General features: G+C 41.2%; 1 protein-coding gene across 2 annotated transcripts in view; it reads left to right on the top strand.

The window, feature by feature from the left end:
- CPN1 (carboxypeptidase N subunit 1) overlaps positions 1-12688 on the top strand; it is a 472336-nt gene that overhangs the window by 418353 nt on the left and 41295 nt on the right. The window contains exon 1 of one of the 2 annotated variants that reach the window (XM_069067217.1): positions 1126-1509. The exons of the other annotated variant lie outside the window; for it this stretch is intronic. Coding sequence (XP_068923318.1) covers positions 1287-1509 — 223 coding nt within the window. The 5' untranslated portion in view covers positions 1126-1286. Of the gene's footprint in view, positions 1-1125; positions 1510-12688 lie in introns of those variants that run through there. 2 annotated transcript variants of the gene reach the window in all.

The raw sequence follows: 12688 nt of genomic DNA, 5'->3' as shown, positions 1-12688 counted from the left end.
CTTCCTTCCTTCCTTCCTTCCTTCCTTCCTTCCTTCCTTCCTTCCTTCCTTCCTTCCTTCCTTCCTTCCTTCCTTCCTTCCTTCCTTCCTTCCTTCCTTCCTTCCTTTCCTCCCCTCCTTCCTCCTTCAAGCTGTTACCATATACAAGACATGGAATCAGAAAAATTGGGTTAGAATCTTGACTCAGATATTGGATTTTTTTCTATGACCTTAAACAAATTATTTAACTTCTCCAAGGCTCAATTTCTTCATCCACAAACTAAAGGTATTGAATAAGCTGCCTGAAGTTCAGGTTAAACCAGCTGATGGTCAGCTGAAGGAAAGAATCATGCTCAGCCTGGAAAGAAGACTCAGGGGGATCTTGAGAGCTGTGCTGCAATATTGGAAGAGCTGTTCTACGGAGGAAGGAATGGATTGATTCTGTTTGGTCCTAGAGGGCAGAACAAGGAGCAGTGGTCAGAAGGTGCAAGGAGACCAGTGTGAACAATTAATGCCTCTCAACAGTGGATGGGCTGCCTCGTCATGGCCGTGTTCCCTCACCTAGGAGGTCTTCTTGTTAGATGACCATTTGTTGAGTGTGTTTGAATAAGAATTCCTTGTGTATGGTTTGGCCTAGAGGGCCACTGAGGTTCCTTTCAATTCCCAAATTCTGTGATTCCGGGACCTCCAAGTTCTCTTCCAGCCCTAAGTACAAGATCCTGGGAATTTTCTGATGAATTGTTCATCTAGCTCCATAAAAGAATTTCCCACACTAGGAGTTCCCCACACCATTGAAATTACAAGCTTGGCTCATCCCTTCATGTCCCACTCTTCCCCAAAGAGTAATTTTTAAAAAGTCATTTTCCTGAGCTATTTTAACACAACTCACTGGAGCTGTAGGGTAGAGTACAGGGCAAACTCCCCCCCCACACACACACACCCACCCCCAGTTTCCAGGAGTCAAAGGGTTATGAGCAGCTCCAAAAGCCTGTTTACACGACAGTTAATCAATGAACCAGAATCAGTGAAACCATCCAAGTCAGGGGAAAAGTCTCTAAAACATTCATTTCCCGGGGATCTGGAGGGGGAGGAGATATTGTCGGGTCACTCCCAGCTATCAGTCATCCCAAACCTGAAGTGGGGGAGGGATTAAAAGGCGGGCCTGAGCTCCCCTCCTGCCTTCAGTAGGGCTGGGGCTTCCTCCTGGAGAAGCTGGAGAAAACTGACTTGGGTGTCCCTGGATTCTGACGGGAAGAGAAGTCAGGGCTGGAGAAGGGGGGTGCCTCTGAAGAAACAGGCCCAGGAAGATGTCCAAAGTGCTCCCGGCCCTTTTCCGGCTCCTGTTGCTGTTAGGTGGGGTGGCTTCTGTGACATTTCAACATCATCGTTACGATGATCTCATGCGGACCTTATACAAGGTACACAATGCGTGCCCCCACATCACTAGAGTTTACAGCATCGGGCGCAGTGTCAAGGGAAGACATCTCTATGCCCTGGAATTCAGTGACTTCCCTGGAATGCACGAGCTCTGTGAGTACTGAACATTTTTACTGTACATGGTACCAGTTGGAGGAGTTAGCTGGTGTGATTTCCTGGGCAGGAGCCTTGCCCAAAATAATACCTCTCTCCCACACATTACTAGGAGCAGAAATTTGCTCAGGTACTCCACCCAGGCTCATAATCTAGACCTTTCCCTCATCCTTTAAGTCTCCCTGCCCTAGCTTTATTTCCTTAGGGCCTAGCTAGTTTTATTTTACTCTAGTTTCTCTGACTTTGCTTAAACACTTAAGCTGCACTCAGATGTCTTGAAGGGAAATAGTGATGGTGCTGGGTTTGGAGGGGGGAAGGGATAGTATGAGGGAGATAACCCTTTTAGACTCCTGAAGAAAATAGACTTTTTGGTGCCTTCCCTGTAAGCTTGAAAACTAAGGTTCCTCTCTTTGTCCTGATGGAAAGACAGACTTCAGTCACTCTGAGGTGACTCAAGGGACAGACAAACAATGCACAGTTCTGGTTGAGTATGGGAGCAAGGGCTGGTGGTGATTGGGCAAATGCCCCTGCTCAGAGTCAAGCCCCTTGTCAGAGCCATAACTAGAAATGACTTCTGAACTCAATAGTCTCATACACAATCATTGACTGGAAGTGCTTTCTAAAGATCGTTGGCCCAATGCCCTAATTTTAGGCATTTTATAGTTCATAACAGGAATAGAGGACCTTTTCTCTGTGGGAAAGCTAGGGTGGAGGTGTGGGTAACTAGATGGAGAGGAAGTACCAGAAACTAGGCCAGGGAGTGAAAAAGAAGCAAAGTTAGGGGTGGGGGAAGAGAGAAAGAAGAGAGATTGAATTAAAAAGGGAGGGAGAGGAGGAAAGGATAAAGGAAGAGATGGCAGGTAGGGGGAAGGGGAGAAGAAAAGGGGAGTAGACAACCACACAAGTGTGAAGATTTTATACATCTGACAAGGAAGTGCTTAGGTTTTATAAATATTCACTTTAGGATCTTAAAAATGAACCATTTCAGGAGCAGTTAGGTGGTGCAGTGGGATAAAGAACTGGCCCATGGGTCAGAAGGACCCAAGTTCAAATGTAACTTCAGACACTAGCTGTCAGGAGAGGGGCAGCTAGGTGGCGCAGGGAATAGAGCACCAGCCCTGAAGTCAGGAGGACCTGGGTTCGGATCTGGCCTCAGACACTTAACACAAAAACTAGCTGTGTGACCTTGGGAAAGTCACTTAACCCCAATTACTCTCTAAAAAGCAAAAAAAAATATAACCAGACACTAGCTGTGTGACGTTGGGCAAGTCACTTAACCCAGATTGCCTCTCCCCCCCCAAAAGCACCATTTCCAGGAGTGCAGGCCCTCCCACGCACATTCTTCAACCCTCATAGGCAGCATGGTATAAATTTCAAGATGTGGGCATGGAAGATAAAGGGAAAGGCATGGCCACTGACACAGATACCTTCCAATTCTGAGATTCCTTGATTTTGAATTCTCTGATTCAGTGAGCCATCCCCAACTTTGGAACTTCTAAGCATGTAACTATAGCCATGCTTGATTTTTCTAAGTCTTTGTTTTCTGTAAAATAGGGGTAAAGTACCTGTAGTCCCTATCCTTCCTGGGGTTGTCCTGAAGCTTTGATGAGATCATTTATACATCATTTATTTATATAAAGATGTTGAAGCACTTAATCCAACTCCTGGCTCAGATGAGTCAGGTGCATAGAATTTGGCTTTACATCTGCACACTCTGGGTTCAAAGAAAATCTAGGAGCAGACACAAACCCTAGGTCTCTTCTTCCCACCTTCATTCCTCAGTGATTGGTGCCCCAGTTTCTTTTAACCAATTAACACCAATTAGCATTTGCAAAGGGATAATTACTGAGAGTATAGATCAAGAACTGAAGAACAAACTTCCCTCCCCCTCTAATGTTCTGCCTCAATCAAATCCTGGTATGGATTCCAGCTCTTGGATTTTCCAGTGCTTTGCTATTTCTGACCTTCTGAAGGTTACAAAGTCATAACCATTTCCTTGTGCTTATAGGTGCAAGGAGGTGAGGGGGGAGGGCGGTTGTAAAAGCCTGAGGTTCCTTTCTCCACCTGGAGACTTAATGGCATTCTTCTACTAAACACTGAGGAAAGAGAAAATGCCCCGGTGTGTGAGTTCCCTTTGAATACATTCTCAGTTCTGGCTCCACTGTGGGTCAAAAAGGCTTCTCTTCTCCTTTTCTTGGTAAGTGGATTAGAAACAGTCACAATACTTGACTTTTCTCTGAATTGGGGAGCAAAGCAGTTTCATTACTTGCCCCAGACTCTTTCATGTAGGCTGGCAACTAAGAGTGAGTCTCCATTGGCCATCTATCCATACACATTCATTCAACTCTCACATCTATGTTGATTATTCCCAAATCTGTATTCCCAAATTGATTGTTTGTTGATTATTCCCAAATCTCCAGTATATACATCTTACCCTTATATACCTTTTAACACCTTTCTACTTGGACATCCTGCTATGTCTAACTCAGTGTCTAAAATCAGACTCATCATCTTCCTCCTCCCTTTTCCACAATACAACTCACCAATTTGTTTAACAATGATGCTTTCATTCCCATCTTTTATCCTTGAAACATTGGATCTAGCTTCAACATCCCTTATTCTTCCATCTATTATTCAAATACAACCTTTATTACTCCTACAGAATGTCAGTCAGGTCCTCTTCCTAGCTACTGCTACCCTAGATCAATCCCCTTTGTGTTATTTCTAGGTTATTTTATTCTTCCCGCCAGTCCACCATTACCAGATCAATTTGTAGATTTGGAGATGGATGAGACCTTACAGGTCATCTTTTCCAACCCCCTTGTACACTTAGCTGATTACTCCCAACTAAGTATTAATTGCCTTAATTTCCTACACACTTGTTGTTGAACTAAGGTGGAAAAAATCACACAACCCTTCTGACTGGCTCCACACAACCTTGACTGGGTTCTTACTGCCACTAGGCAATCCTACTATGCCTCTCTGCCTGCAAGCATGCTCATGTCTCCTCCATCCTGAAAAAAAAAAAAAAACCAACCCTCACTTGACCCTTGCATCCCGTCATCCTATAGTTCTTCTTCCTTTTGTAGCTAAACCCCTTGAAGAGGTCATCTGTACTAGCTCTGTGACCCTGGGCAAGTCAGTTAAGACCCCAATTGCCTCAAAAAAAAAAGAGGAAAATGCCATCTATGATTGGTGTCTCCACTTTTACTCTCATTCTTTTTTAATCTGACTTCTGACTTTATTATTCCACTTAAACTTCTCTCTCCTAAGTTACTAGTGACCTCTTAGTTAACAAATCCAATGATCTATTCTCAGTCCTCTTTTTCTTTGACCTCTTTGCAGCCTTGGACACTATTCATCACTGACCCTCTCACCCTTGATACTCTCTTCTCTAGGTTTTCAGAATACCACTCTTTCCTGGTTCTCTTCCCACCTATCTGACTGCTCTTTCTCTGTCTTGTCTCCTTTGCTGGTTCCTCCTCCAGATCATGCCCTCTAACCATAGGTGTCCTTTAGGATTCTTTCCTGGGCCCTTTTGTCTTCTTGAAACTTGAATCTCTGGTTGCCTTTCAGACATCTTGAATTGGATGTCTGGTAGACATCTTAAACTCATGTTCAAAACAGAGCTCATTATCTTTTCCCCAAATACTCCTGCCCTTCCTACCTTCCCTATTACTATACTATCCTCCCAGTCCCTCAGTTTCCCAATCTGGGATACATCTTGGACTTCTTACTATCTCTCACCCCCCTTTCCCCATCCAATCTGTTTCCCAGGGCCTCTCAATTTCATCTTTGCAACATCTCTTGAATATGCCCCATTCTCTCCTACAGTCATCCCTCTTAGTGCAAGCCCACATCACCTCACACCTGGATTATATTTTAACAGTCTTCTGACGTGTCTGCCTGCATCAAGTCTCTCTCTATTCTGGTCCATCCTCTATTCAGCCACCAAAGTGATTTTCCTAAAGTGAAGAGGTCTGATCATGTCACCATTCTATTCAATAAAGTTCCAGTGGTTCCCTATTGCCTCTGGGAGCAAATACAAATACATTCAAAACCTTTCGTAACCTAGCTCCTTCCTATCTTTCCAGCCTTCTCACACCTTAATCCCTAGCACATACCCTTCAGTCCAGTGACACTGGCCTCTATCTCTATACTGCAGGCATTTTCTTTGGCTGTCCCCCGTGCCTGGAACACTTCCTCCAGAGGCTCCTTCAATCAGACTGCTGACCTCCCTAGCTTCCTTAAAGTTCCAAGTAAAACACCACTTCCTTCAAAAAGTCTTCCCCAATCCCTCTTAATACCAGTGCCTTTCCTCTGTTCATCATTTCTAGTGTGTTAGGCCAAGAGGAGATGAGAAGATCTTGATCTGGAAAGAGGCTCCTAGATATTATAGTCTGACCTCATGATCTTACTAATACCACAGAGGGCAACTGACTTACTCAAGGTCACAAAGATGTAGAGAGCAATGTAATGATCATTTCTCAAATATATAGAAAAGTGAGTCAAGTTTAGAAGAATACAAGTCATTTCCCAATTGATAAATGGGCAGTTTTTCAGATGAAGAAATCAGTTATCTATACTCACATAAAATATGTTCTAAATCACTATTGATTAAAGAAATGCAAATTAAAACAACTCTGAGGTACCACCTCAACCTATCAAATTGGCAAATATGATAGAAAAAGGAAAATGACAAATGTCGGAAGGGATGTGGAAAAATTGAGACACTAAAGCACTGTTGGTGGAATTGTGAAGTGATCCAACCATTCTGGATAACAACTTGGAATTATGCCCAAAGGGCTATAAAATTGTGCATACCTTTTGACCCACCATACTAGGTCTGTATCTCAAAGAGATAAAAGAAAAGAGAAAAGACCCATTTGTACAAAAATATTTAGAGCAGTTCTTTTTATAGGGGCAAAGTAGTAGAATTTGTGAGGATGCCCATCAACTGGGAAATGGCTGAGCAAATTGTGGTATATGATTGTGATGTAATACTTTTATGCTATAAGAAATGAGCAGGATGATCTCAGATGAAACCTGGAAAGACTTATGTGAACTGATACAAAATGAAGTAAGCAGAACCAGGAGAACATTGTATATGGTAACAGCAATATTGTATGATGATCAACTGTGAATGACTTAGCTATTCTCAGCAATATAGTGATCTAAGACAATTCCAAAGGACTTACGATGAAAAAATATTATCCATCTCCAGAGAAACAACTGATAGAGTCTGAATGCAAATTGAAACATACTTATTTTTTTACTTTCTTTTTTTTGGGGGGGGGGAGGGTCTGTATTTTCTTTTGAAACATGGCTAATATGGAAATATATTTTGCATGACTGCACATGTATAATCTATATCAAATTTTTTGCCTTTTCAAGGAGTGGGAAGGGAAGAGAGGGAGAGAATTTGGAAATTAATTTTTTTTTAAAAATGTTGTTTTTAAAGGGAATTGAGAAAAAAAAGAAATGCAATGATCTTTATAAGGAGCAACAGGATTAAGAATTAGGAGACCAGAGAAGAATTTTATAGAAATGGGAAAAGGTCAGGAAAAGGGGTAAAGGGAAGTCTCTCCAACCTATTGAGAGGTAACAGGCTGATACTACTTCTCTCCACTTTAGGGACCGCATTTCCTAGAAATTATCTAGTCAATTTCTTTACTTCCACTGTCCACCAAATTGCTGTAGACCTGGAAAGGGAGGAAAAATGCCCTTAGAGTTTTTTGTAACTAAAGTTTCTAGTTTCTAGAAAGAATTAGTTGGGACTTCATTTTGCAATAGCTTTCCCCTCTAATCCCTCTCTCCTTGCTCCCCTCTACCTCTTAGAATCTAACCCCCTTCAAAGCTCAGCTCAAATAACACTTTTTATATGAGGCTTTTCCTGTTCTCCAGGCTGTTTTTGTGTTACTCAACCTTGAAAATTAGCTTCTATATACTTTGCATGTATTTTGTATCCAATGTGTGGAGGCTGTTTCTTCTGATAGAATATGAGACAGTTTTGTTTTTATCTTTGTATCCATGATATATTTAGTGTATATAATAATAATAATAATAATAATAATAAAAATAATAAAATGCTTGTTGATTGGTTGGTTTGTTAGTTGAAAAGGATCCATCAAAAAGAGCAGATTGTCATTAGTCAATAAGCATTTTTTAAATACCTCCTGTGTGTCAGACACAGACAAGTGCTGAGGATCAATAATTACCAGCTACCAGTCGTTGCTGCTTATTGATCAGGTGGCATCCCGCAATTGCCAACAGACTCTCACTTGCCTCCTTCCCCTCATTTCCACGTCCTGGATCTTCAGGCTTCCTTCTAGGTTCAACTCAGACCCTCCTTTGTGTCTGAAACCTTTCCTGGTTCACCTTCTCACACCAGTGCCTTTCCTGCCAGACCACTTTGAAGTAAGACCAGTAGTAGGTAGAGTTTTTTGCTTTTCTCCTCATTAGATTGGGAGCTCCTTGAGGGCAGGGACTTTTTTTTTTGCTTCTTTGCTTCTCTTTTGTATTTATGGCACCTAGCACACAGTAAGCATTTAACAAATGCTTGATGACTGACTGACTGGCTAGTCCCATCTTGGACACATGATTTATTGCCTGTCTGTATTTATTTATCAGCACACCTGTCATTAGCCTGATTAGATGGGAAGGTCCTCGAAGGAAGAGACTGGTTCAGTTTTGTCTTTGTATTTCCAGTGGACTACTTAATCCTTGTTTGTTGAATGAATGAATTAACTTAGAAAATGAAATTAATGGTATTCATTTGTTGTTATGCCATGGAACTCCATAGAAATTTCATCCACATAATTTCTTTCAGTTATGTAGCACTTCATGGTTTGCAAAAGGTTTTCTCCACAATGATCTTGTAAGGTGAGTAGCCAATTGTTTCTATTTTACAGATGAGAAAACTAAGGTTCAGAGATTTGAGGTCCTACAGTAAGAGACATAAACCAAGGACATGTGATTTCAAATCTTGTTCTATTTCCACTGCGTATCCCTTGTCTCTCTAAGGCAAATCTCAAGTTGCAAAAACAGTTTCCAAGTTGCATTAGTGAAGGGGAAGTTTCCTTATTGGGAGTTGCATAAACTAATGAAATCACCAGTCCAGGGGAAAAAAATAGTCATTTGTTTCTTAATCAATTAGCCAATAAACTTGCATTACATACCTACTGTGGGTCAGGCTCTGTATTAATTGCTGTAGATAAAAAAAAGAAGCAAAAGACAGTCCCTGCCCTCAAGCAGCTCCCAGTTTAATAGGGGAGACAAACAAATATGCATACACAAGCTATACACAGGATACATAGGAAATAATTAAGAAAGGGAAGATCCTGGAATTAAGAGGGATTGGGAAGTTTCCTGTAGGAGATGAGATTTTTAACCAGGAGGTGGAGAAGAGAAGGGAGAATATTCCAGGCAGCCCTAAGCCCAGAGATAGAGTGTTTAGCCTGGAGTCAAAGACTCCTCTTTCTCAGTTAAAATCTGGTCTCAGAAGTGGGATTGGGAACAGAACCAGGCCATTGGATTCTCCTGTACCAGTAGGAAAGGACTAGGTGCCACCAGAGATTTCTCCAGAGTCCAACCCCCCCCCCCACCTTCCCCTCTGGTGAGCCCTCCACCCTTCTTCCTGCTCCAGTGCCTGAGCTGGAGCCTTGGTCAAACTTGTCATTCTTTGTGAGGAAAACTCCAGGGCCCTCTGGTGACCCAGTTCCTCTTAGATAACTCTGGTAAGGATATCCTTTCTGAAATTGCACACTTCTATTAGTTAGGCCCTCTTTGTGCCTCTGTTGTTTCTCAAACTATATACCTCTGTAACTGTGTGCCTAGCTATGGACTGTAACTGCTCACTTTGTTCTGTTTCCACCTATTTTGTCTGTGTTTCTGTCTTTGAAAAATGTAAAATGTCTGTGTTATATTTATGCTGTTTGCAGATTCTGTTACCTTGAAAGATTTAAAATACAACCAACCAGAAAAACTTCTAAGAGCTGTAGCCAAAGAGTTTAGAAACCTGAAAAAGATTCATGAACTTTCATACTTGAAGCAACTGTCCCAGTAAGCAGTAGTAACTCTCACTTTAGGATTTCCAAAGGAGATTAGGTTATAAGAAAAGAGAAAAAGAAAAAAGTCTGCAAGATGAAAAAATTTGTAGAACTACTAAAAATAATTTAGCAGATTAAGGAGTTTGAAGATTAATCATTTTAAGATTACAAGGGACAACTCTTGAGACTTTTGGGTAATTCTTGGGACTCACTCCCTTCTGAAATATTTTCATAAGTTTTGAGGTACCACTCTGTAGAATTTGTTTTAAGGAAAAATAAGGATTAAATTTTATAAAAGTTATAAGTATATTACATTCCCCTCTTTGATTTATATCAGTCAAAGCCTTATCAATATCCTTCCTTCCTTTCTTTCTTCCTTCCTTTCCTCCCTCCCTTCCTTCTTTCCTTCCTTTCTCCCTTCCTCTCTTCTTCCTTCCATACCTTTATGCAAATGGACTCCTCAGAGAGACAACAATTGTTTGAAGAAATTCTTGATTCTTGGTCTTGGTAGGCCACTTGTGGATGCAAATCATTTGAAGCTAACTTTATAACTTGTCATTAAGCATTTGGCTCTAGAATACATTCTGTAACCTGAAGAGGAAATTCAGTAATGAGATCTCAGGAAGACAGATGGAGAGTCAAAACTCCTTGTTGAAATTTGGCATGAGAGGTTCCAGTAAGCAGAGTCCAAAGTTTCTCTTGATTTCCTGAAAAAATAACCAAGCCACAGACACTCTGACAAAACACAAAGGCTGAACTGGCTCTCTCTCTCTCCCTCTCTCTTTTTCTCTCTCTCTCAGGAAACATATGAGGATTTTCATTGAAATAATGAGGCTCTAGTGGCAGTTAAGGGGCAAGAGGTAGATGGTGATACAACCAGAGAGACTGAAAAGGGATCTCTTCAGATGAGGCAGGAATGAAAACAGAAGAGAAGTATCCCAAAAGCCAAGGGAAGAGAGATTAACCACAAGGAGAGAGTAGTTAATAGTGTCAAATGTTTCAGGAAGGTCGAAAAAATATTAGAGAGCTTTGGTAACTTGGGGAAGAGAATGATTTTGGGTGGAGCTGTTAGAGGCCAACCTACAAGAGACCAAAATGTAGGTGGTAAGGAGGGGGAGGCAACCCATGTAGAAGGTGATCTTAAGAGTAGCTGAGTATGAAAAGAAAAAAGAGGTTAGTCTGAGGGGCTGATAGAGTAAAAATGAAGGTTGCAAAGGTAAAGACAGAACAAATTTTTGATGAGGAAGCTCCTGGAGCAAGGGATAGTCTTCATCAAGGATGATGGCTTCTCTGTCCTCTGAGACTGGGGCAAAGGAGAAGACTGGCTAGTGAAAATTTAGAAAGATTCTGAGATGAAGAGCCTTTAATTTTCTTTTGATGGGATAGAGATGGGGATAGAAATAATTTTCTGGGGCTTTTGAAAAGACAATGTTTGTTACATCCCATTTGGGAAAGGTTATAGAAATGGTCAAGGAAAAATGAAAGGATTTAATGAAAAGCACTGAGGATCCTACAAAAATTAAGTAGCTGTAATTTCGTGACGGGCTCAGTCCAAGCAGCTGTTGCCTGGGAGCTGAGTTTAGCACAGGGATGACTAGCGAGAGGGCAAGGGGGAAAGTCTTTAAAGAGAAAGTAGAGAATGGGGCATTTTACCAAACTGTTCAACCACAAGGTCAAGGCCTCCAAGGGAGGAAACTAGAACCATGGTGAGGGTAAAGAATTGCAGCCGGAGTACCAAACATGTGATTTGCAATACTCCTGAGTGTTGGCCCAAACCAGATGAAAATGTAAGTGGGAAATATATAACAAAATAAGCAAAGATACACTACAAAGTAAATAATGTTAATATGTGGTTTTCTGAATCAATATATGGCCAGTAAGGAGTCTTGTGTATAGTTTAGAAGCCAGGCATGGGAAACCTGTGGTCTTGAGACCAAAGTTTCCCCATCCCTGTTTTATCCTCTCCTATTTCTATTTGAGTTTGACCCACTGCATTGGAAAATCTGGAGTAATAAAATTACAGTTACAGCGAGATCTATATTTATTTGATGCTGTTGCTTATTCAACTGGGATCTATATGTTCTTTCATGGGCACCTAAGTGGTGTAGTAGATAGATTGCTGGGCCTGTAGTCAGGAAGACCTGAGTTCACATCTGTCCTCTGACACTTAGTAGCTGTATGACGTTGGGCAAGTCACTTAATCTCTGTTTGTCTCAGTTTCTTCATCTGTAAAAAATGAGCTGGAGAAGGAAATAACAAACCACTCCAGTATCTTTGCTAAGAAAACCCCAAATGGTGCCCTGAAGAACACAACTGAACAACAACATGCTCTTTTATATTTCTTCATATTGAGATTGTAGTCTCCAGTAGAGCAAAAATTACGTATAGTTCTCTAATTTTTAAAACTCCTTGTACAAATCTTTGAACCTCTGTGTGTTTAATAAAAGCAATTAAAAAAAACTGGTCTTTTCCCTCTCTGCTGTGAATGATGCTCCCTACTCGAAACTAAGAAAAATACATCATTGTCTCTACCACAATAGGAATGGGTTCAGGGGTCTTTAGGCATTCAAAGCAGGTCCCTTTCTCAAAACAGAAAAAAAAATACCCAGACATTAGAGCCAAAGTACTGATGACAGGGACCCAGAAACCAGTAAAAACAGCCTTAGGTCAGGTCTGGCTTTAGTGCTGTTTCTGTGGTTAAAGATTATTTTGCTACCCTATGTAGGCAGACAACTTTGTAGTCAGTAACATTTACAATTCACTGGTGCTATTTGTTGGAGAATAAACACACCAGCTAGTGATCAGAAAAGAGTTTTAATGGGGTTGGAGGGAAGAGAGGAGAAAGAAATAGACAAGGAGAGTGTTGCCACTGATATCATCTCTAGTTCTTTTCTGGCTGAGAGCATTTTCTAGCTATCTGTCTATTTCTGGTCAGTTCAATGGGTTTTTGGCACAGATACAGTGTGGATTTGGTGAATGAAGGAGATACAATCTGTCTAAAAGCTCCAAGGTGTGTCCACAGATCAACAGTAGGCCATCCTGGTTGTATTCAAGCTATTATTTTGATTTGTGAAGATTCCCTTTTTCCTTCCTTCCTTCCTTCCTTCCTTCCTTCCTTCCTTCCTTCCTTC

The sequence above is a fragment of the Petaurus breviceps genome, unplaced genomic scaffold (genome assembly GCF_028583685.1).
Source record: "Petaurus breviceps papuanus isolate PSGF00001 unplaced genomic scaffold, PetGlider_PUasm1.0 90740, whole genome shotgun sequence".
NCBI lineage: Eukaryota > Metazoa > Chordata > Mammalia > Diprotodontia > Petauridae > Petaurus > Petaurus breviceps.
The sequence above is the reverse complement of the archived record's forward strand: the minus strand, read 5'-3'. Positions and strand labels throughout refer to the sequence as shown.